Here is a 21,309-nt window from a genome sequence, read left to right on the forward strand (position 1 = left end):
TCAGGCTGCACCTTGGCGGGCTCTTCGCCTATTCAGCGCGGCTCTATCGTCCGCTTGTTCTTCACGTTCGTCCTCTTCTTTGGAGTTCATAATTGATTCCACCATGGTTATGAACTCCCGTCTATTAGTGTCAGCTTGTTCTGCAATTCTGCGCCGGGCTGCCGGGTCGTCCGGTAGGTCATCGGGCTGAGGGCCGCACAGGATTTCCTGCACGTCCCCGGCCTCAGGTGGGCGTCGGAGAATCCTGGTCAGGACGGCGCGTTCGTCCTCCCACCTGGGGCACGCGAAGAGCGTGTGCTCCGCCGTGTCGTCGGGGTTCATGCAATAGACGCAGTAGCTGTCCTCGGCCCGGTGGAATCTCAACAGGTAGCTCCGAAAACAGCCGTGCGCCGACAGAGCCTGGGTAAGCCGGTACGTGACGCTCATCGTGGGCTTCGCCAAACCTAACCTAACCTAACCTAACCTTTTTTTTTTTGTGGTTTAACCGCGGCTAAGGGAGGCACTTCATCCTAGGATAGTCCTTCTCCCTGCATCCGCATCGTTTATTAATAATAAACATATCTATATAAAATACAAAATGCAGCATTTACTTAATTAATTAGGCCTGAGCCTTCACATGAGTTAGAGGGCTCTATCCCTCCTAGTTTCACCTTCGGTGCACATTTTAATTTACTTAACTAACATTATTATTTAAGTAATTACAGCAGCAGCTCTTGCTCTTTGGGCCCGCCTCTCCTCCTCTTCTTTTGTCGAGAGCACCATTCCTGCGTAGTTCTTGACCGCCTTCCAGTTCTCCGCATTCTGCAGCATTGCCGTCACGACCGTGTCTGGTTCCATGTCCGATCCGATTTTCACTTCCAGCTCCCTTCTTTGTCGCCACCACCTGTCACACTTGAACAGAGTATGCTCTACGTCATCGACCGGTGATCCGCAGTCCACGCATGCCGGGTCCTCCCGCTTCTTGCATTTGTGGAGGTAGTAACCAAAGCACCCGTGCCCCGTAAGCATTTGAGTCAGGTGGAAATCCGTCTCCCCAAATCTCCTGTCCGTCCATTTCCTGATAACGCTGATCAGCCTCTTTGTCCACAATCCCGTCTCGGTTGAATCCCACTGAGCTTGCCATTTTCTGTAAGTCATGTCTCTCAAATTTCTTTCTTCGACAACAATACCTTCTTTCAGCGCTCTGAATTTGTATTGTTGCTCCTGTGCTTTTAAATGAGCAAGCACCATGCCAGCAACGACCAAGATGGCATTCGCCGATACCGTGCGATAAGCCTTGGCTACCCTTAGCGCCATTCTCCGTTGTGGTCTTACAATCGTTTTGACATTGCACTCAAACTCCAGTGCATCTGCCCAGACTGGGGCTGAATAGAGTAGTTTGCTTTGAACTGCCATTGCCAGTACTTTCCGCTTCCACTGTCTGGCCCCTCCCACATTGGGAAGGATTTTCTGTAGACATTCTGCAGTGGCTCCTGCCTTTTTAGCCGCCGTTTCTATGTGTGTTTTAAAGCCCAACTTACGTGAAAGTTGGACTCCCAGGTACCTCAGGTCTTCCTGCGGCTCCACGGCTACAACCTTCACGGAGAAGACGGGCATTTCATAGCCTCTTTTTGTAGTTAACATCACCGCCTCGGTCTTGTCGGCTGCAAGCATTAACCCTGTGTTGTCCATCCAGTCGGCTATCTTCGTCAGCGCGTTGTTGGTTACCTCTTCTAATATTCTGGTGGTGTGTCCAGTGGCAACCACCGCCACATCGTCCGCAAACGCTACTAGCGACGTGGATGACATGCCTTCGACGTTGCCGCCAGTGTCGATCCTGAGAAGCCCGTCGTACATCAGGTTCCACAATAGCGGGCCGAGGACTGAACCCTGTGGAACGCCACATGTTGTGGGCCATGTCTTTCCTTCGTACCTGATTTCCCTGCTGCTGAGGTAGCTCTGTAATATGTTTACTAGGTATTTTGGGAACTGTTTTTTGCGTACGGCCGTTATTATGCTGCCCCATCTCGCCGAGTTGAAGGCGTTTGCCACATCTAAGGCCACCACGACGCACAGCTTCCTGTTGTACAATGGTCCTGATCAAACTTTGTTCACTGTGTCCATAACTCTTTGAATGGCGTCCACAGTGGAGCGCCCTTTCCGAAATCCAAACTGCCTGTCGCTGAGATCATCGCTATCGCTCAGATGTCTCTCCATGCGCCCCTTTATTACCCTCTCCAGCAGCTTGCGGATGGTGTTCAGCAGACAGATTGGTCTGTAGGATGACGGGTTCTCCAACGGTTTGTTGCCTTTCCGCAGCAGAACCAAGTTGGCCGCCTTCCACGGGACGGGGAAGAGGCTGTTTTTGAGCTGACTGTTGAATGTACTCCTCAAGATCTCCGGTTTTCTGCTAGCGACTTCCCTCACTATCGCATCGGGCACCCCATCAGGACCTGGTGCTTTCCCCGAGGGAATCCTTTTGCATAGTTCCCGTATCTCCTGGCACGTCACTTCTGCAAATGAGTCGTTGCTCTCTCCAGTTGGCCAGGTTATCTCTGGTTCCCTTGGGAACAAGCCGTCAACAATTTCGTCTATCCTGCCGGGTAACGAAATTCCTGGGATAGGTCTTCTCCCGATTATTTTCTTAGTGACCAGTTTGTATGGGAGACCCCAGGGGTCTCTTTCCACCTGGTCGCACAACTTGCTCCAGCAGGACTCCTTGCTGTTCTTGATGGCCTTTCTGAGTGCATTTTTTGCGTTTTTGAGGTCGCTGAGACACTGCTCTTGCACCTCGACGACTTTGTGGCGCATCCTCTTGCTTCTCCGCCTTGCCTTCTTGCAGTCATTCCTTAGATTTTCGATATCATTGTTCCACCAGTAGACAGGTTTTTTGCCTCGCCTATACTGGCCTTTGGGCATGCAGCTGTCGCACGCCGCCACGAGGTATCTGTCCAGCGCAGTATAGGTGGCCACCGGATCTGTTCCCTCTTCTCCGTTGTTGGAGTTTATGTATTCTATGAGCTTCTTCTTATCATATTTTCTCCAGGACCATCTTGTTTCCGTCGGACGTTTCTCTGTTTGTCTCGTGCTCGAGAAGTTGTAGACGATGTAATTGTGCAGGGACCCTGTGTAATCCTCGAGGACCTCCCAGTCTCGAACATTGGGGTGTTTCCTTGCTGAGACGAAGGTGATGTCTATGTGTGACTTTGAGACTCCCCCTTGATGTGTTCGGCAGAATGTGGGCCTATCGCCTTGGTTGCATGCCACCATGTCCATGCTAGCCATCATGTCTGCCAGTGCTTGTCCTTTTAGATCTTCTCTGTGGTCTCCCCAGACAGGGGATTTGGCGTTGAAGTCGCCGGCCACTAAAACTGTACCTTGGGCATTTCGCACGCTGCCCTCGAGCCTGTCCAGGAAGTCAACAAAAAAAGATTCCATGGTTCCAGAAACCGTGGTTCAACAACTCCTGCAAGGAAGCATTTATTAGAAGAAAAGAAGCCAGGACTCAAATGCTCAACAATCCCTATAATAGAGAGAAAGTGATGGTATACAAAGAATGTCAAAAGGAAGCAAATAATATATTTAGATATGAAAAACGGAAATATACAAAAGATGTATTAGAGGAAGCCGAAATCGATCACAAAGTAAATAGAACTCGACAATTATACCAGAAGATAAATTCAATTAGAGGGGGGTACAAAAAACATGAAAAGTTCCTTAAAAATGACGATGGTTCCCTTGTGACAGAACAAGACAAGGTATTGGAAAAATGGAGACAATATTTTGGATTATTACTTAATTGCGAAAACCCAGTCAATACATTTACATGGATGCCAACGGAACCTAACGACACCGATTGTCCGCCTCCAAGCAAAGAGGAAATATTACAACAACTTAATAGACTAAAAAACCACAAAACTCCTGGGGAGGATGGGATCCAAGGAGAAGTACTAAAGAACCTGGATGACGGAACAATAAATAGAAAACATAGTATTATAGAGAGTATCTGGCATGAAGAAAGACTTCCGGAGGATTGGGGCACCGCATTAGTGTGCCCTATTCACAAAAAAAATGATCCACAAGAATGTAGTAATTATAGAGGTATAGCATTACTAGATACAACGTATAAAGTCCTAGCATATTGTATACTGGATAGAGTAAGGACAATAGCAGAGACTTTACTAGGAGACTATCAGGGGGGTTTTAGGCCGAATAGATCTACAACGGATCAGATTTTGGTAATAAGACAGGTCCTCCAAAAAAGTTGGGAGTATAATAAGGATGTACACATATTGTTTGTAGATTTTAAAAAAGCTTATGATTCTATTCATAGAGAAAGCCTTATAAATATACTCAAAGAATTTAGATTCCCAAGTAAAATTATAAGCCTCATTGGAGCCAGCATCAACCAGACGGATGTAAAGGTTAAGATAGCGAACACAACTTCTCAGCCTGTGAGGGTAACGACAGGTCTCCGGCAAGGGGATGCGCTTTCCCCAGTGTTGTTTAAACTGGTACTGGAAAAAATAGTACGAGAAATGAACGTTTCAGAAGGAATTGCGCTGGGACAAATAACAATAGGACTTTTAGCATACGCGGACGATATAGCTCTCTTAGGAGATGATATTGAGACGATAAAAAGGCTGGGAAAAAAACTTATAAAGGCTGCAGAGAAAGTGGGATTAACCGTTAACGATGATAAGACAGAATACTTAACTGTTAGCAGAAATAGCAGAAATTACAGACTAGGACAACATATCGAATTAGAAGGACATATTTTTAAGAAAGTCTCACAATTTAAGTATCTCGGATCTATTATTACTCAAGACAATGAACTTAAAACTGAGGTGTCGTCGAGAATACAACTAGCTAATAAGGGATACTATGGGTTAGAAAAAGTACTGAAATCTAGGACCCTCTCTAAAAATTTAAAAATAAGAATGTACATGACATTATTACGACCTATTGTCATGTACGGATCTGAGACGTGGGCACTGAGAAAAGCCGAAGAACAGAGACTAGGAGTATTCGAAAGAAAGGTTTTAAGAAAAATATATGGACCGGTCTTTGATAACCAAACAAACGAATGGAGGAAATTGCATAATTATGAAATTCAAATGCAGTTTAAGAGGCCTGATATAATTAAAGAGATAACAAAAAGAAGACTCATGTGGGGAGGTCATGCCTGGCGTAAGCAAGGATCTCTTGTTAGGCTGGTAATAGAGGAAGAGCCTATAAGGAAAAGACCTTTAGGAAGACCCAGGTTGAGGTGGGAAGACTGTGTAAAGAAGGACATAAAAGCGATAGGACCAGGAATCAGATGGAGAGAAGTTGCAGAGGACAGGAACAGATGGCAAGATTTGTTTATAGCGGCATGGTCTTAAAGGCCGAAGCCAATAGAGAAGAAGAACCATGGAATCTTTTAATAATCATATAAATAGATTTTTGTTTTTAATGTAGGTATATTTGTATTATTAATATCATTGTTATTTGTTAATATTGTACTATAATATTAATATATATATATTGTACTTGAATCCTACTTTTTATTAGAATTTAAATAGACAAATAAACGAGAGGTAGTTTCAAAACCAGCCAAAACCAATTTTTCTTAAAGAAAAAAAACATCGTAAAACGGATATTTTTGAAACCAACTACAATTTATTATCCATGGTCAAACTAGACCAGTTCAATATTTTTAATGGCATTTTAATACAGTTTAAAAATTAAAAAAAACACCAAAAACCTAATTTTAATTATGTTCTTGTAGCTGTCATTATTATTTTTGAGTAGCAGTACTGCAGTAGCATAGAATAACAATATCTGACGAGTAGCAGTTATAACATAACAGTGATTCTATAAAAGCTATAATCATTTTAATACACAAACACGAAGTAGCCATCACTGTTATTTTTCAGTAACAGTTGCAGGGAATAACAATATCTGACTAGCAGCAGTTATACTACACAGTGATTCTAAAATATCGATATTCATGAAGTAGCAGTCACTGCTACTTTCACTGTTATTTTTTCAGTAGCAGTAGCAGTTGCTACTGTTACTAAAAAAAAATCACAGTTTACCACCACTACAAAATACAAACCAAAACTGAATATAATTAATATCATGATAAGAAAATTCCTTTTATTATTTGATCATAGTGAATTTTTTAGTGAACCATTTATACAATATTGTTCTGTGTTGTGACCATGGTTCAATATCATTATCAGCTTTGGACAACGTTTGGAACAAAATGTGTCATTTTAAAAAAGGGGTTGTAAGTGAAGTAGTTTTAAGGTATTGTAAAGGGGTTATAATTTTATTATTTAAGTTGTTTATTTGTTTATCAATACATTTCTGTTTTTTCAAATACTTTGCTCTGCGTTTCACAGGTATTAAATTATGACTTGACGTTATTTTTATGTATGTATCTGTTTGACATTGTTTTAAAATATTCTAAATTGATGAATATTGGGATGAGATGTGTAGAAAAAAAAAGTTAAATTTTGAGTGAAAGCTTTTGCAAGCGTTTGTAGTACGCTGCATACTACTGCTCATTTAAGCCCACATTTTAGGCGGGAAATGTGAATTTGAATCAATATAGTTATCAATTAAATAATCAGTAAATTTTCTGAGCTGTTCATTTAAAGGCTAATTAGTAGATAACTCATAAGCATAGAATTCCCCTACTATATCAGGATTTAGATAAGGCAATCCGAAAATATATGCTAAAAATGTTCCTACTTCTCTAGATTTATTATTGTATTCTGAGGTCAATCCAAGATCTTGGATTTTACACCACCATGATTGGCTCAAATGAAAATGACATCCTAGTATTTTTATTAATGGCCAAACTATATTAGCTGCTTTATGAATAGAAGATTCAAAATCAACGTGAATTACTTCAGGATTAAAATTTAAATCAATTTTTGAACATTCGTTAATTAAGCCTCTAAATGCATTTTCATAAGCGTTACATTCTTTACTATTAAATAAAAAAAAGGCAAGGAGGATATAATACTCACTCAACATACCATGAATAGTAAATAGCTGTAAGTAATATTTTGTACTACATCGAAATGTACCGTCCACGAATATCTCTTTTACTAAGTTTAATGACTTTAAGTTACTAGTACACGAAAACATGATAATATTATTTATACTATCATTAATTAGTAAAAATGGTTCACCTTGAATAGTTTTTATGTTTAACAATTCGTTGTTTCATGTACTTCTTTTATATTTTTTGGTAGAGTTGGTAATATCTTTCTTCTGACCATATAAATTCGTCTGCGTATACATGAAATATCATCAGTTGTCAAATCATCGACTCCTTAAAAAAAAAATACATAAATATTGGCAAAAGCTTTTACGTTCTAAATTAGTTAACTCGAAATATTTTAAAAAAAAATTGATTAATAAAATTTGACTTAAATAAATGTTTTTTTGTTTTAATATAAATTAGTTAAATTAATTAATCGTTTTAAAATATTTTTAGAACAAATCGGTCAGGTCTTCTTGTTACACCCTGTATACTATTTTTAATAAATAGTTAATTTAATATAAAATTATACTAATATATAATATAAAAATTGCTCGTATTTATGGTGTTCCAAGTCAATTTAAATTTTCTTCTGTAAAATAAAACTTAAGTTATAAAATTGGAAAAAAATGTTTAAGGACTTATAACTACAAAAGTCTGCTTTTGAAGTGTCCTTTAATGTATAAAAAATATACAAATCTTTAATTTGACTTCAATCATCAACATTTGAAGCACTTTTAAGAGCAATGATAAGACCAACCACACGGTTGATGATAACATTTATTATGACAAATATTGGTTAGGTTAGGATTATATTAGTTATTAAACCTATAATATAGGTTATTACAAGAATCAAAACAATGGGAAATTAATTAGTTACCTATTTATTTTATTGGAGTTATTAGAGTCCTTGTCATTTATGTAAATCTAACTATGTAGTATGTACCTACGGGTCTAGGCATAGGCGAATAGGCCTACCGGGCATTTCCCGGTGGGCCCCCCTTCGTATTTTGGGAATGGGGCCTTTTTTATGGTTAACGCAATGACACATTAATAATATATAATTACAAAAGAAATTTCAAATTTGAAATATTATATTATTTTATATTATAATCTTATATTTTTTAAGTTTTGAACTACAAATTATTAATTAACACTGTGGTTTTGTCAACATTTGAACAATAAATGTTTATAAACAATAATCATTCCTAGGTATCGTTGATATTTTAGCTATAATAAAAACTTATAGTACATACCTATTACATTTTTATCTTTTTAACCGGACAAATAATTTTTTATTGACATTTGTGGGAAAAAAACTCAAACTAATCAAATACAATTGAAGTGAAGACGGTTTAACCAAGGTTACCAAACAATTTTGACAAATTTTCTTTTTTTCCCCAATTATTTTATAAGTACTGGAGGATTTTTAATTTTGACCTACCAAAAGTACTAACTAAATCGAATTTGCTTTTGAAAATAAATTCGAATAATAATTCAAATATTTGTAGTAACGATTATTCGAATAACTTATTTGGAAAAACTAGGTATCGAATAATTATTCGTTGCCACCTATCACTAAATATATAATATAAGTGCTTATTAATTATTATGATAATTATAATATAGGTAATCATGTATTCATGTAGAATATTAACTAAAAGACACTATATTTTATAGGTATCTTAGTATAATTTTTACACTTAATAGCATTTAGCAGTATAAAATAAGTAGGGGTTGTCAAATAAATTTACTAATATTTTTAAAACACAAATTGTGTTTCTTAATGTGCCTATTACATTTATAATTTTCAACATTATTTAAAGTGTAAAAGCCTAATTTAAACATTAAACTTTTATAATTAGATGTACTTAATTAATAATTGATAATGGAATATAGATGTTGTTATAATATATTTTATGGATTTTCTAGATGTTAATATTGCCATAACAGACAAATCATACACGTCCAATGTTTTGTTTTGATATTGTAGGTAATATAATTCATCTAATACTGTACTTGCGAGCAACTTTTTTTTCATGTGGGGCCCCTTTTTAAAATTGCCTGGTAGACCAAAAATGGCCTATCCGCCCATGGGTCTAGGACACTTCGTCGCCACCGTTTCGCCGCCAGGCCAAATTTCCGATCAACTCGCTAACAACGCTACTCTACTTTTAAATGTTCTTTTATCAATACTTAAAAATATATAATATTACATTATATTGGTTTGAATTTTTTTCTAGTTGAATTAATATTTTTGATTTTTATTATGTCATTAGTTTTTTTTAATATTAATATTTGGCAACACTGCTCACTAGGTAGATATATAGGTATAAAATATAAATACAATCAACAGACAACAATACAAAAATCATAAACTTATGTTTTTTATTCGTTCATCACAAAGTTTTGTGCCAATCCTCTTAGATACTCGATATAGTGTCCCTATTTTTGTAATCTCTGACTAATGTAAAAATCCGGTTACTAGCATCAACATATTTTCGCTTGGTCGGCGGTGGTTCGTTACCAGCCACTAAAAATTCATAATATATGTCACGATCCGTCATACCGAGCTGTGCCTGAACACGCCTGTGAGCAGCTTCTGAAATGTTATTGGTTTTCTGAAAAAGAGGTAATGAATTTTTTTTAAACTTTTTAATGATAGTTGGAAAGTCAGTATTTATAAAAATAATTTTTACAATTTTTAGGAGAAATATTTGGAAGTGGTTTTATGGTAATAAATACTAATAATGTAATATTTTGTTAGGATCTACCATTTAAATAGGTACATATTATAATTTATAGTTTGTACCTGGATCTATTAGGACGCTTTAATAGAATACACACTATGAATGTCTACACATAATTACCTATAATAAGTTAAGTGACGATACAACAAACAATCGGTATTTTTTATATATAGGTATTGAATATCTAATTATTTTTTTATAATGAATACTAGCTGCCTGTGAAACACGCTGTCGTGAAACTCGGGGGCCTGTGAGACTCACCGATGCAGACGTCGATGTCGTTGAAATTACTTATAGAAGTCACTCCTGTTGACGCCATGGGTTAGTTAAGAAACAAAAATGTAGGAGATGAATAGGTGATAACGATTTTTGATAAGTCTTAGAGATCTCATTTCAAGCGAGCTAATATTTGAAATTCCAGTTTCAGTGTCAAGAAATTTCACTTCGCCTACGAAAATCGGCAATTGAATAACACGGTTTCCCGTCGCATGTCCGGTGTTTTTTCTATTGTAAAAAAATGTAAATTCGAAAACTGAGTTGGAATGTCTAGCAAGTCCGTCGCCTCAAGTGAAAATCGTTTAACATTCAAGTTAGCGAGTAGGTAAGCAATCCGACTTCGTCAGATCGCAGACCCTCCGTTCAGCGTCTATGAGTGAAACTCAACTAAATTGGTTGTACCTACATTATACACATATAATGTATAGAAAATAAAGATCGCAAGTAGGTAATTGTATTCGGCATGATAAACCAAAGATATTCTAATCATACGGAAGGACAGTATAAGTATTTTTGTAATTATTTCATAATGTAAGCACCACGAAGATTATGTTTACAGTAATAATTGCAGATAGCAATGAAATAATCATTGGAACTTGGAAAAATCGTGTAAAAAAAACGGAGAAAAAATGAAAAAATTCTGGGCGGCCATGCTATAGCATAGATCTACCGTGGCGTAGATGGTGGCAATTAATCCGCCGCCGGGGTTTAAACTCACCTACCCTACGACTTTAACCTAACGCCTTAACCTACGGGACACCTACTCAGATGCTTCTAATTGGGAAAATTTTAGCATTTAAGCCGTTTGTATTCATCAGCGAATACTGCAATAAACATTGTTTAACCGATGAAATCCGTAGGTTATGGCCATTATTTTTATTGCATATAGTTAACAAAATAGATGTAAATATCATGCTATTGAATGCAAATACATAGCAATTTCTGTTGTTGTAAAAAAAACTAAAATATTTGTATTGCTGTTATTATGCACAATAGTATATATGCACCTATATGGTTCTGCATCAAATAAAAAGATCATTTATTTAATATATAAGCAATATACAATTGAACGTAACTCATTCAATTTAGAGTGTATTAATTGTGAAATCCAATATTATATCACAAAATTGAGCACTTATGGTCGGGTTAAAATATTGTCTTTTATTTATTACATATTTTGTGTTTTTGAGTAGATTGAAACCACATGATTATGTGTTGATTTCATCGAAATCGCCTAATAATTTTTAATTTAATATATCGCATTCTGACGTTCCACAGTCGCAGAATTATATAATCGATATAGTCGTAGAATTTAAGGGGTCACTCAGATATTTAACCGCCGACATGGGCTACTCTTACTGACGTTCTTAACATAGTCGAAGAACAGTTCTGTTTTATTTGATATTTAACCGAGAGAAGGACAAAACAATATAAAAAAAAACAGTAAGCGTAAGGCTCTGTTCGACGACTTTGGTTCGGTCTGTAAAAGCGATTTCGAAGCGTAAGAAGCCCGAATGGGGCACAAAGAAAGGCGAACGGAGGTCGAAAAGCAAACATTTTGAAGGAATCCCGGTGATGAGGCGAAGACGATATTTCAAAACGATAACGCCGCGATATTTTTTCGCGCTCGCATTGGCCGGGAAGCGAACGCCCGTGGAAGAAACGGAAAAGAGTCTTAGGCTCCAAGAGGAAAAGACTCGGGACCTTTTATATATTAAGAAGAAGATTTTACCATTGTTTTTTTTTTTTTTTTTTAATTAAGTAATTAAATGTTGACACCTGTGAGAGTGCAAAACACAAATTGTTTTTTGGTTTAATATATGATGGTTTTCTATTCCCACGTAATGAAACAGAATATTTTATATAGTGTTTTACAATTTATTCTTTTGTTTCACAATTTCTCTTCGAACTACAAGTATTTATTTAATTATTTGAATCAAGTGTATATTTTATTTGTTTTTACAATATTTTCTTTTCATACGTACAATTGCTCGTTGAGCCACACCGATACACACACCATATTTGTTTAATTATTTATTTGACCATTATATAATATCAAAACTCACGTGGATTATACTCAAGAGTGAGAAAATAAAAGTGTTGTGTCCAATGGCAGCCGACGGGTGTGGAGCAGGACTACAAACAACAACCAAACTGCGATGCCGGGCGGTAGATTTTACTTGTCCTCGGGAACAATGGTCAGGCTCTCCTCCAAATTGTACTGGTCCAACGTGGTAAAATGACGATGGAGTATTTGTCAAATAATATTGTGCAAGTACTGATAAAAATATGAGATGCGGTAACGGCGTACGAATGACGGTGACAACATGGCAGCAGTAATCTAAACTGCGGAAACGACCGTTACTGGGTTGCGACGGTGGCGCACTCGTACTGCGGTGGCAATAGTAATATTGACGACACACGGGTCTCAAAAGTCGACCGGTTGCGGCGGCGCGCGTGTGATGGCGGTGGCAACGGTGACGTACAACAAGCCGCTGCTGCTGGGCACCGGTGGCTTGATGAGTACGTTTTTAGGCGTACAACCACTCGTACCGCGAGTATCGGGAGAGGGCTGTGCGGGTGAATACGATTTTAAGTTAAACACTGTAATAAGACGCGAGACGAATCGAACTGTCGACATATATAAAATCTTGACAGTATGTATAACTGTGCGACTGTGTTTGTGTAGGATGTTCTGGCCGGTATATCTGTTGTTTGGTGATCACTGATAACGTTTAGTTTCGTGTAAATTTTACGTAGGTGAATTGCAGTTTTCCATATGTTGTAGGGTTTCTTCCCCTTGGGCGACTATGCTTGTTCTCTTCATGAGCTTGTAGGGAAATTGATGATGCTGCAGACTATTCCAACTTCGGTCTGTGTTTTTGATAAAGTCGTACAACACGTGGCTGGTCAGAAAGCACAGGTGTCTGCGCGCTCTCTGGATGGTGTTGTGGCGTCACTCTGCTTCCTTGTAAAACTCGTGTTTTCACATTATATTGAATGTGTAGTGATATCGCGGTGTGCCATGTAGGTTTTTAATAGTGTGTGGAATTGACGTCTGAGCGTTTACAAACTTGTAAACGATGTTTTAAAAGTGAATTTGTGTGAAAAGGTCGGTACATGCGTTGCGTGGTCGGTTCCGTTGTAGTTGATATTCGCGCATGGGTGCGTTAATAGATGGCGAAACGTATTTTACTTTAATTACTGTAATGGTAATTGTGTACCGTTACGCACCATAGGATACGTTTCTAAAATATAATATCATGATTGAGAAAAATAAGAGCCAAACCCAAAAGTACCATTTGTAATGTAAGTAATAGTATAATACTTAGTACTTTTACCTCATACAAATAATTGTTTTAACATTTTAATAGTGTTACAAATTGTATTGATTTATTGTGTAACTGTAAGTACCGACATTTTTAACCATATCATAAAAAGGGTAAATAATATTTTATTGTGATATTTATTATTGTGTATAATGTATGACATTTAGTGTTAATTTTACTTCAATGATGTATTTTTATTTGTAATCTTATAAAAATGTATAATATATTTTATCTTTGTTGGAAGTTGTTGTAGGTATATTAAAAAATGATAACAATTGAGCAAAGAGATACTGATTTGATATAATATTTAAAATGTATCAAGTTAATTGTAATATTGATGTCTTGGTCTGTTGCCAATGCTCTGTATGAACTGAACACTGTCATGGTATAATTCTAATGCTCTAATATATGCTCTAATAATGTAATAAATTGCAATTATGGTCCATAGGCTATAGAACCTATAGGTCCAGTCCATATACTTACATCTTCTCATTCTAAAAAATAAACTAATTAACATTATGTAGACAACTTTTTGATTGTTAATATGACAAAATAACACAGATATAATTTTTAAAACATTATAAAGCAAAAATGAATAAAATGTATCAACAAACTAATTGTATAAGACCTATGCAAATAATAAAAATGGAATATGTTTAATACTTAATACTCTTAAAATAATTTACTAAACATTTTGTTATATAAAGTAATGTAATATTTCTAAAAATTTAAAAATAAATAAAGTATCAAAATTCTTACCAGGAGCATTATTGTATTAAATGTGTTAATAGTTAATATGTATATTTACTTATTTTTTTAAAAGTATAAACCACAAAATCAATTTATTTTTGTTTTAATTTTGTTGTATGTATTAATATTTATTACTTATCTAATAAGTGTATTCTATTAAAACATACCATTTGTTGTGCCAGAACTCTGTTATGAAGGTTCCATGTTGGTATAGGGAAAACTGGCAACCTCCTCACACCCACTCGTCTTAACATGCCAATATAATAAGTTTCCAGCCAATCCAAAATTGGCTGTAAACTTGGGAACGATGTTTCCAGCTCTTCACTAAGTTGCTCAAACCTATTAGCTACATCTTCGGGAGGAACAAAGGCTAAAGCTGTAATCATCCGTGCACTTAGATTGAAATCTGCGTTATTTCTATAATCTCTAAAAAGGTAATATAGTGTTAGGTACTTATTACAATTTTTAATTGATATCATATACAATAAATTAAACATACGTCATCAATCCAGCAGTTCCAATTTGTTTTTTCAAATTCTGTAGCAAATGAAAAAAACAACCACGAATTTCAATTGCCGGGAACTCTGTCCAAAAAGCATTGTGGACTGCAACTTCATAATTCACGGATATACTTATGGCATTTATATCAGGCACTAAACGCACAAATTCTACTAAAAGTGTAGTATAGGTTGCCTGTTCTTTGTTGGGCTGCAGTGCATAAATACAGGGATGAACTCCACCATTCCTAGATCTTAGTATCACAAACACTCGAGAGAATAAGTTTGGACTTATACTAAACGTCCCATCAACAAACCACTCATCAGATGTTGTAAGTATCTATAAGAAATATTTAAACATTCATTTATAAATTAATTGTTATTTATGTACTTATAGAAAAGAACCTCACTTCCAAACCTCTCTGGCGACCAAACACCAAGATCCTGTTGAGTCCAGGCCCAGTGTCGCACAGTAAAAAGTTTTCGAATTGTCCAGGTTCTACTTCATACTCCTTGAAGGTGTCTGGGATAGTTGAATCAACCAAGGACAAAGGAGCAACAGACATTTGTGGACCATTTCGATATCTGACCCTTCTGACAGTTTTTTTTAAACTGTCAATTGCTGTTAGTGCTCTTTTGCCAGCAATGGTCATACTTTCTAAATTGTATATAATATTGTTTGTGAATTATTTTAAATTATTAAAATAAGGCTATTGTTGTATGTCAGTTTTATAAACAGTATTGGTCAGAGACGAACCATGGGGGATGTTCGCCTCTATCCCCCAGTACTGGTTATTTTAATTTAATTGAATTACCTATACACTGGTTAATTGCCACAGCTGGTGCTTCCATCGTTTCTGATGCCCCTTTTTTAAATTTTTGTTAATGTAACTGCTACCTAATTTAGTAAAGCAAATTTTTATATGTCTTTCGTGTATGAAATTATGTATAATATTAAAACAAGAGAACTAATTAAGAATACAAATACAAATCTAACCATTCCAAAATCAACACTTTGGGGAAGGGGGATGTATAATAGCCCGTTATGGAAAAATTAAAAAAAATGTACTTACTTCTACACTCGTAGGTGATTCATCATGGCCTCCATGGCCATGCATGACACCTATTTCGCCAAGGGTGATATGTATACGGCCTTTGCAATTTGTGTCTCTTCTACGACATCTGTAGGATTCAGTTGTGCCACTGTTAATCATTTTGTCAAAGACATACTGGAAGTCTTGATGGCACTTCACATCAAAACTTCGGTTGCTTTTGACCACAGAACTCATTATTAAAATATTAATACCGCTCTTTTAAATTTTAGAACTTCTTGCTAGGAGAAGCAATTGTCTAATGACGAGGTATGTTGATTAATAATAACTACAGTGTACACTTGTATGTACCCTTCCAAAAATATCTTACTTGTCGTTGGTCATACTCCAGATGTAGACGGTCATCTAGGAATTCTTGGTAAATTAAATTAATTTATATTGTATACTGTCTACATTCAGAGGCATATTAGACTAATTGGAACTAACTTTGGTTTATATAATAGAAAATGGAAATAATTAAATTTAAAATGTAAAACTGGTTTAAGACAGTTTTAAAGCGGTTTCAATAAGCTAAATTTAATTTTAGGTACCTAGGTACACATCATTATTATTTATTATTATAGGGTTATTTTTTCGGGGACTAAATTTCCGGGGATATCTCTCTAGGAGCCGTTTTCCAGCCACCTCCACCAACAATATAAATATTTGTGAAACAATTTTATGCGAATACTTTTAAGTAATCATAAAGCCCTTCCTACCAAAATTAAAATATTTATATTCAACTAATTATTTAAAGGTCCTTACTCCACTGCAGTTGCAGAATACTTCAACAGACACTCTGTTGGAGCTCTTATTAGTTATTACAAATATATTTGTGGTATACTGGTATAGGTAAAACTAGGTACTTACCTATATAGTGTTATACAGTTTTAATTACAAAACCTATTATTTATTTCATCCATACATTATATTATACATCTATTATGTTCAAGATACCGTTATATATTTAATACCTACTTATATGTTAAGTTATAACCAAAATGTATACATCTTTCATAATTTTCTCCTTTGCCGCCCCCTTAATAGTTAAATGCACCCCTCCCCTAATATAAACATTTTCGTCACGATGACGTCTGACATACAACGTACATCACAGTAACAGGTTATAGTGTGTGTTACAGTAATAATAATGCACTAATGCAGTACTTTTACGTGTGGTCTGTGATGTGTTACATTAGGTAATTAGGTTCAAACTGGGCCTACACCAAGAATGATTTTTGTTTGGCTTCTGTTTTTAAAAATAATTTGGACTGTTCTGTGTGAACACGGAATGGTTTTTGTTTTGTTTTAGTGGTTGTGATTACTTGTTCACATAATAGGAAATATGGATGTTAGGTCCCATTGAGCCCCCAAAAAAACTATAGCTTAAACACATATGATCCGATTGTTTGTCACAGTCTATTTTTGCTTATGAGTAAACACTATAATATAAGAATAGGTTTGATGGAATATGGAAAAGAGTTATATTTTTGGACTTGGATATGTACATAAAATATATACCTAACATTCATAGGTTTGATATAAAAAGATTGTATATTTTTCATAAAAGTTTTTTATAAATTAAGGTTTATAATTATTCTTGTAATAAAAAATTAGTTAGTATTTTTGTATACACATGTATAATAACTGTTTGCAGTATAAATTACTATTTACTTACCTACATATATTTATAATTAATTCCTTCAGACTGCGTATATGCGTAAAATAAATCCGAATGCTTCAATAGGTCGACATAAAATGTTCTTTAGGTAGGTACACATATTTTTCATTGTCATCATCCGTGGCCAGGGTTGGAAAAAAACACGTTTTAAACATATTTAAATAACCTTTTAATAAAATCTTTATAAATTATAATAGTTAATTAGGCAATGCACCGTGGAGGACAGGACGGGCGCCTGCTGGAAGTGTGGCGTGGTAGGCCACTCAATGAAGGACTGCGTCGAGGGAGACGACCGTTGTGTGCCCTGTGAAACCGCTGGTCTGCTAAGAGTCACGCACAAACCAGGCTCTGGGGCGTGCGCCGCCAGAAGACAGTCGGTAGTAGCCAAGACCTTAGATGATTAACTTCCTGCAGATTAATCTGAACGCAAATTGGTCAGCGGAGCAGCTTATGGCACAGACGGCGGAAGAGATCGGGGCTGAGATCCTTATTGTGTCTGAGCCGGCCACCCCCTATGGCCACGAGGACCGGTGGTGCTTCAGCACGGATCACAAGGCTGCCGTAGGAACATCACTGCGCTCAGAGCTTAGTCACGACGGTCGGGGCTCCGGCAGCGGGTTCGCCTGGCTATCGTTCCGGGGGTTGACCGTTTTCAGCTGCTACTGTAGACCCGGGGCCTCACTGCCGGAGTATCAACTGTTCCTGGGTGATCTTGAGGCGGCTATCCGCGCAAGAGGGGACTCATCGATCGTCCTGGCCGGCGATTTTAACGCCTGGAACGTGGAGTGGGGTTCAAGAACCAACAATCTTAGGGGCACACCGCTGTCTGATCTCGCCACAAGTCTGGGGCTGACCCTGGCCAACTCGGGCACCTCTCCTACCTTCGTGAGAGGGGGGGCCACGTCAATAATAGATCTCACGTTCTATCGAGGCGTGGACCTCATAGGCTGGAAGGTACCCGGCCTGGAGACATTGAGTGACCATAATTACGTCCATTTCAACACGGCCGACCTGGCCCAGGCCCCGGTCCATGCCGATATACCCGCTAACGTCTCCCCCGGCTGGTCTACCAAGAAGCTCGACCCAGACACTCTGTGTCGCCATCTGAGCACCACGCAACTAGGAGCTAACGTCGGTGCCGCTTGTGCTGAGACAGCGCTGTCCTCGGCTGAATCACTTGACTTGTTTGTGTTAGGCGCCTGCGAAGCTTCCATGCCCAGGAAGAGAAAGGGCCCCCAGGGCCGGCGGCCGGTGTTCTGGTAGTCAGATAAGATCGCCGATCTGCGGCGCCAGTCCCTTGCCTTCCGTAGGCGATACCAAGCCTGTATCAGACGCGTCGGGCAGCCTGGAGTCCAAGAAGCTAGGTTTTCCTACATCGCCGCCAAGAGGGAGCTTCGTATAGCCATCCGGGAGGCGAAAAACAAGTGCTGGGCTGACTTGTGCGCTCAGGTTGACACCGACCCCTGGGACAGACCCTATAAGCTCGTGATGAAGAAGCTCGGCGGCCAGAACCCGGCCGCGAGCTCTAAAGGTGCCTGTACACTGTAGAGATAAATACAGCTAGATTTAGATTACTCTAGCTAGACTGCACTAGAAGTGTGTTTACACTAGAGTGAAATGTGCTCTAATTAAAGCAGTCATAGAGAGCGCATAGATCAAATCTACCTAGATAAGTCTACGGCCCATGTACATTAGTCAAACTTGATAGTCTAGATAGTTCTTTTATTGAGAGAGCATTTTGGCTGTTAGTTCGTTAGTTCGCGCGTTTTCTTTGGACGAAAAATGTCGGATCGCAAACGCGTTGCAGCTGCAATTATAGTGTGTAGTTTGATTAAAAAAAAAACAGGAAATAAAATCAAAAAAAACAAAGAGGTTGTGGGTGAGAAATTGGATATCAAAAAGAGATGACGAAGGAGTGAACGCAAAATTACTGAAAGAAATGAGTGTAGAAGATACCACTTCGTATGAAAATTTCATACGAATGTCCAAAAATGATTACCAGAATCTCTTAGAAATAATTACACCAAAAATTATAAAAAAAGATACTCACCTCCGAAAAGCGATTTCACCTTCAGAACGACTAACATTGACGTTGAGGTTTCTTGCCACAGGTAAACGGTTTGATAAATAAAAAAATGTATATATTTTATTTTGCTAATTTTTGTATCTTTTTATTATAGAATAATTTTAACATCATAAATTAATAAAATAACATATTATAACATTATATTATAACTTTCAATACATTTTAAATTAGAAATAAGATAAATATAAATATTAAAATAAAATAAAATTTACATCATATTTAATTTATGAAATATGCTACTTGTTTTAACGTAGGTGACAGTTACCAGTCTTTAAGTTTTTTGTTTCGGATTCCTCCGACAACTATTAGCCGAATTGTTACAGAAGTTTGTCAGGCGTTGTTTGAAGAACTGAAATGTGACTATCTGAAGGTTAGTAATTTTACTGGGGATTATAGTTTTCATAGAAAGTTGACAAATTAGAACTGTCACTCGCTATTTGTTGAGGCATTGAAGATAGGTTAGAAAGAGTTATTAAGTTGTCATGTGGATTTTGATTAGAAAAACCACTAGATGATGCCCAGTCAGAGACAGTATCAGAATAATTTTCAGATGAACATGTAGAACCAATTTTTTCACATCTGTCTTCCTCTTCTCCCATATCAATGATAGCTCTCTGTATTATGCGCTTCAATCGTCTTCTTCGTTCTTCAGAACGGAGTTGTCGTAACTCCACAGCAACATAATTTCCAAAAACATCAAATTCATCACTCGGAGCTCTTAACACGGACATAGCTTCTTTAAATAACTCTTCGTCATCTTCGTTTATAGATTTTGATTCATTTCCCTTATATAGTTTTTTTTTCTTACTTTTCTTTGAAGAATTGTCAGCAGTAATCGAAACTGTAAATGTCTCGTGTGATGATTCTCCTTCAGCTTGAGACATAACGACTTCACTAGCTCCCTCATTATCACTAACCTAAAAATGTTTATTTATACGAGTATTTACTGAGTGTAACAACTAATAGATAGGACAAACTTTTGGAATAACTTTTGTATTTATAATTTATAGACCTTAGTGCTACATGTATAGTTTGTTTTTATTTATTATAATATTATATACTATTTGTCTCGCTCGGTGTTATTATATTATACATAATTAAAAATCTAATTACAAGATACAAGTTACAAACATTTAACTCAAAAATCACTTAAACTAATTGCAGATTCCGTCTACATCTGATGAGTGGGAAAAGGAAACACAACGTTTTTATGAAAATTGGAATTTCCCTAACTGTATCGGGGCACTCGATGGTAAACATGTAGTGATGAAAGCACCAATGAATAGTGGAAGCCTTTACTTCAATTACAAAGGGACACACAGCATTGTATTAATGGCTCTTGTTGGTGCCGATTATAAATTTTTGTATGTTGATGTGGGATGTAACGGCCGTATTTCAGATGGTGGTGTATTTGCAAATTGTTCATTGTCAAAAGCTCTCGAAAATAATACTTTGAATATACCTCAACCAAAACCGTTACGTGGACAGTCAAATTCAGTACCATTTGTTATCGTTGCTGACGATGCTTTTCCTTTAAAAACATACTTAATGAAACCGTTTCCTTTTCGAAACCAACCCGGGCCAAATCGAATTTTTAATTTTAGACTTTCTCGTGCTCGCAGAGTTGTGGAAAACGCGTTTGGTTTGCTTTCTGTTCGCTTTCGTGTACTAAGGAAACCTATAGAGTTGGATCCAGAAAAAACCACAAAGATTGTGCTTGCCACTTGTTGTTTACACAATTATTTACTATCTCGGAAAGCCTATAGTTATGCACCCCCCGGAACATTTGATAGAGAAGAGCAAAGTGGTTTGATTCCTGGTAGTTGGAGAG

The 21,309-nt window shown here is 36.9% G+C and overlaps 3 protein-coding genes across 3 annotated transcripts; 1 reads left to right on the top strand and 2 right to left on the bottom strand.

Annotated features, from left to right (window-relative positions):
• Positions 1 to 426, bottom strand: LOC111032593. Its single transcript, XM_022312978.1, has one exon. The coding sequence runs from the start codon at positions 424 to 426 to the stop codon at positions 1 to 3; it is 426 nt and encodes a 141-aa protein (XP_022168670.1).
• Positions 427 to 17,842: 17,416 nt separating this feature from the next.
• LOC111032621 lies at positions 17,843 to 18,655 on the top strand. The gene has a single exon (XM_022313022.1). It carries the CDS (start codon positions 17,843 to 17,845, stop codon positions 18,653 to 18,655), a length of 813 nt encoding a protein of 270 aa, XP_022168714.1.
• Positions 18,656 to 19,648: 993 nt separating this feature from the next.
• On the bottom strand, positions 19,649 to 20,470 carry LOC111032560. Its single transcript, XM_022312940.1, has one exon. It carries the CDS (start codon positions 20,360 to 20,362, stop codon positions 19,859 to 19,861), a length of 504 nt encoding a protein of 167 aa, XP_022168632.1. The 5' UTR covers positions 20,363 to 20,470; the 3' UTR covers positions 19,649 to 19,858.
• Positions 20,471 to 21,309: the final 839 nt, after the last annotated feature.

This window comes from Myzus persicae, unplaced genomic scaffold (genome assembly GCF_001856785.1).
Source record: "Myzus persicae strain clone G006 unplaced genomic scaffold, MPER_G0061.0, whole genome shotgun sequence".
Lineage (NCBI taxonomy): Eukaryota > Metazoa > Arthropoda > Insecta > Hemiptera > Aphididae > Myzus > Myzus persicae.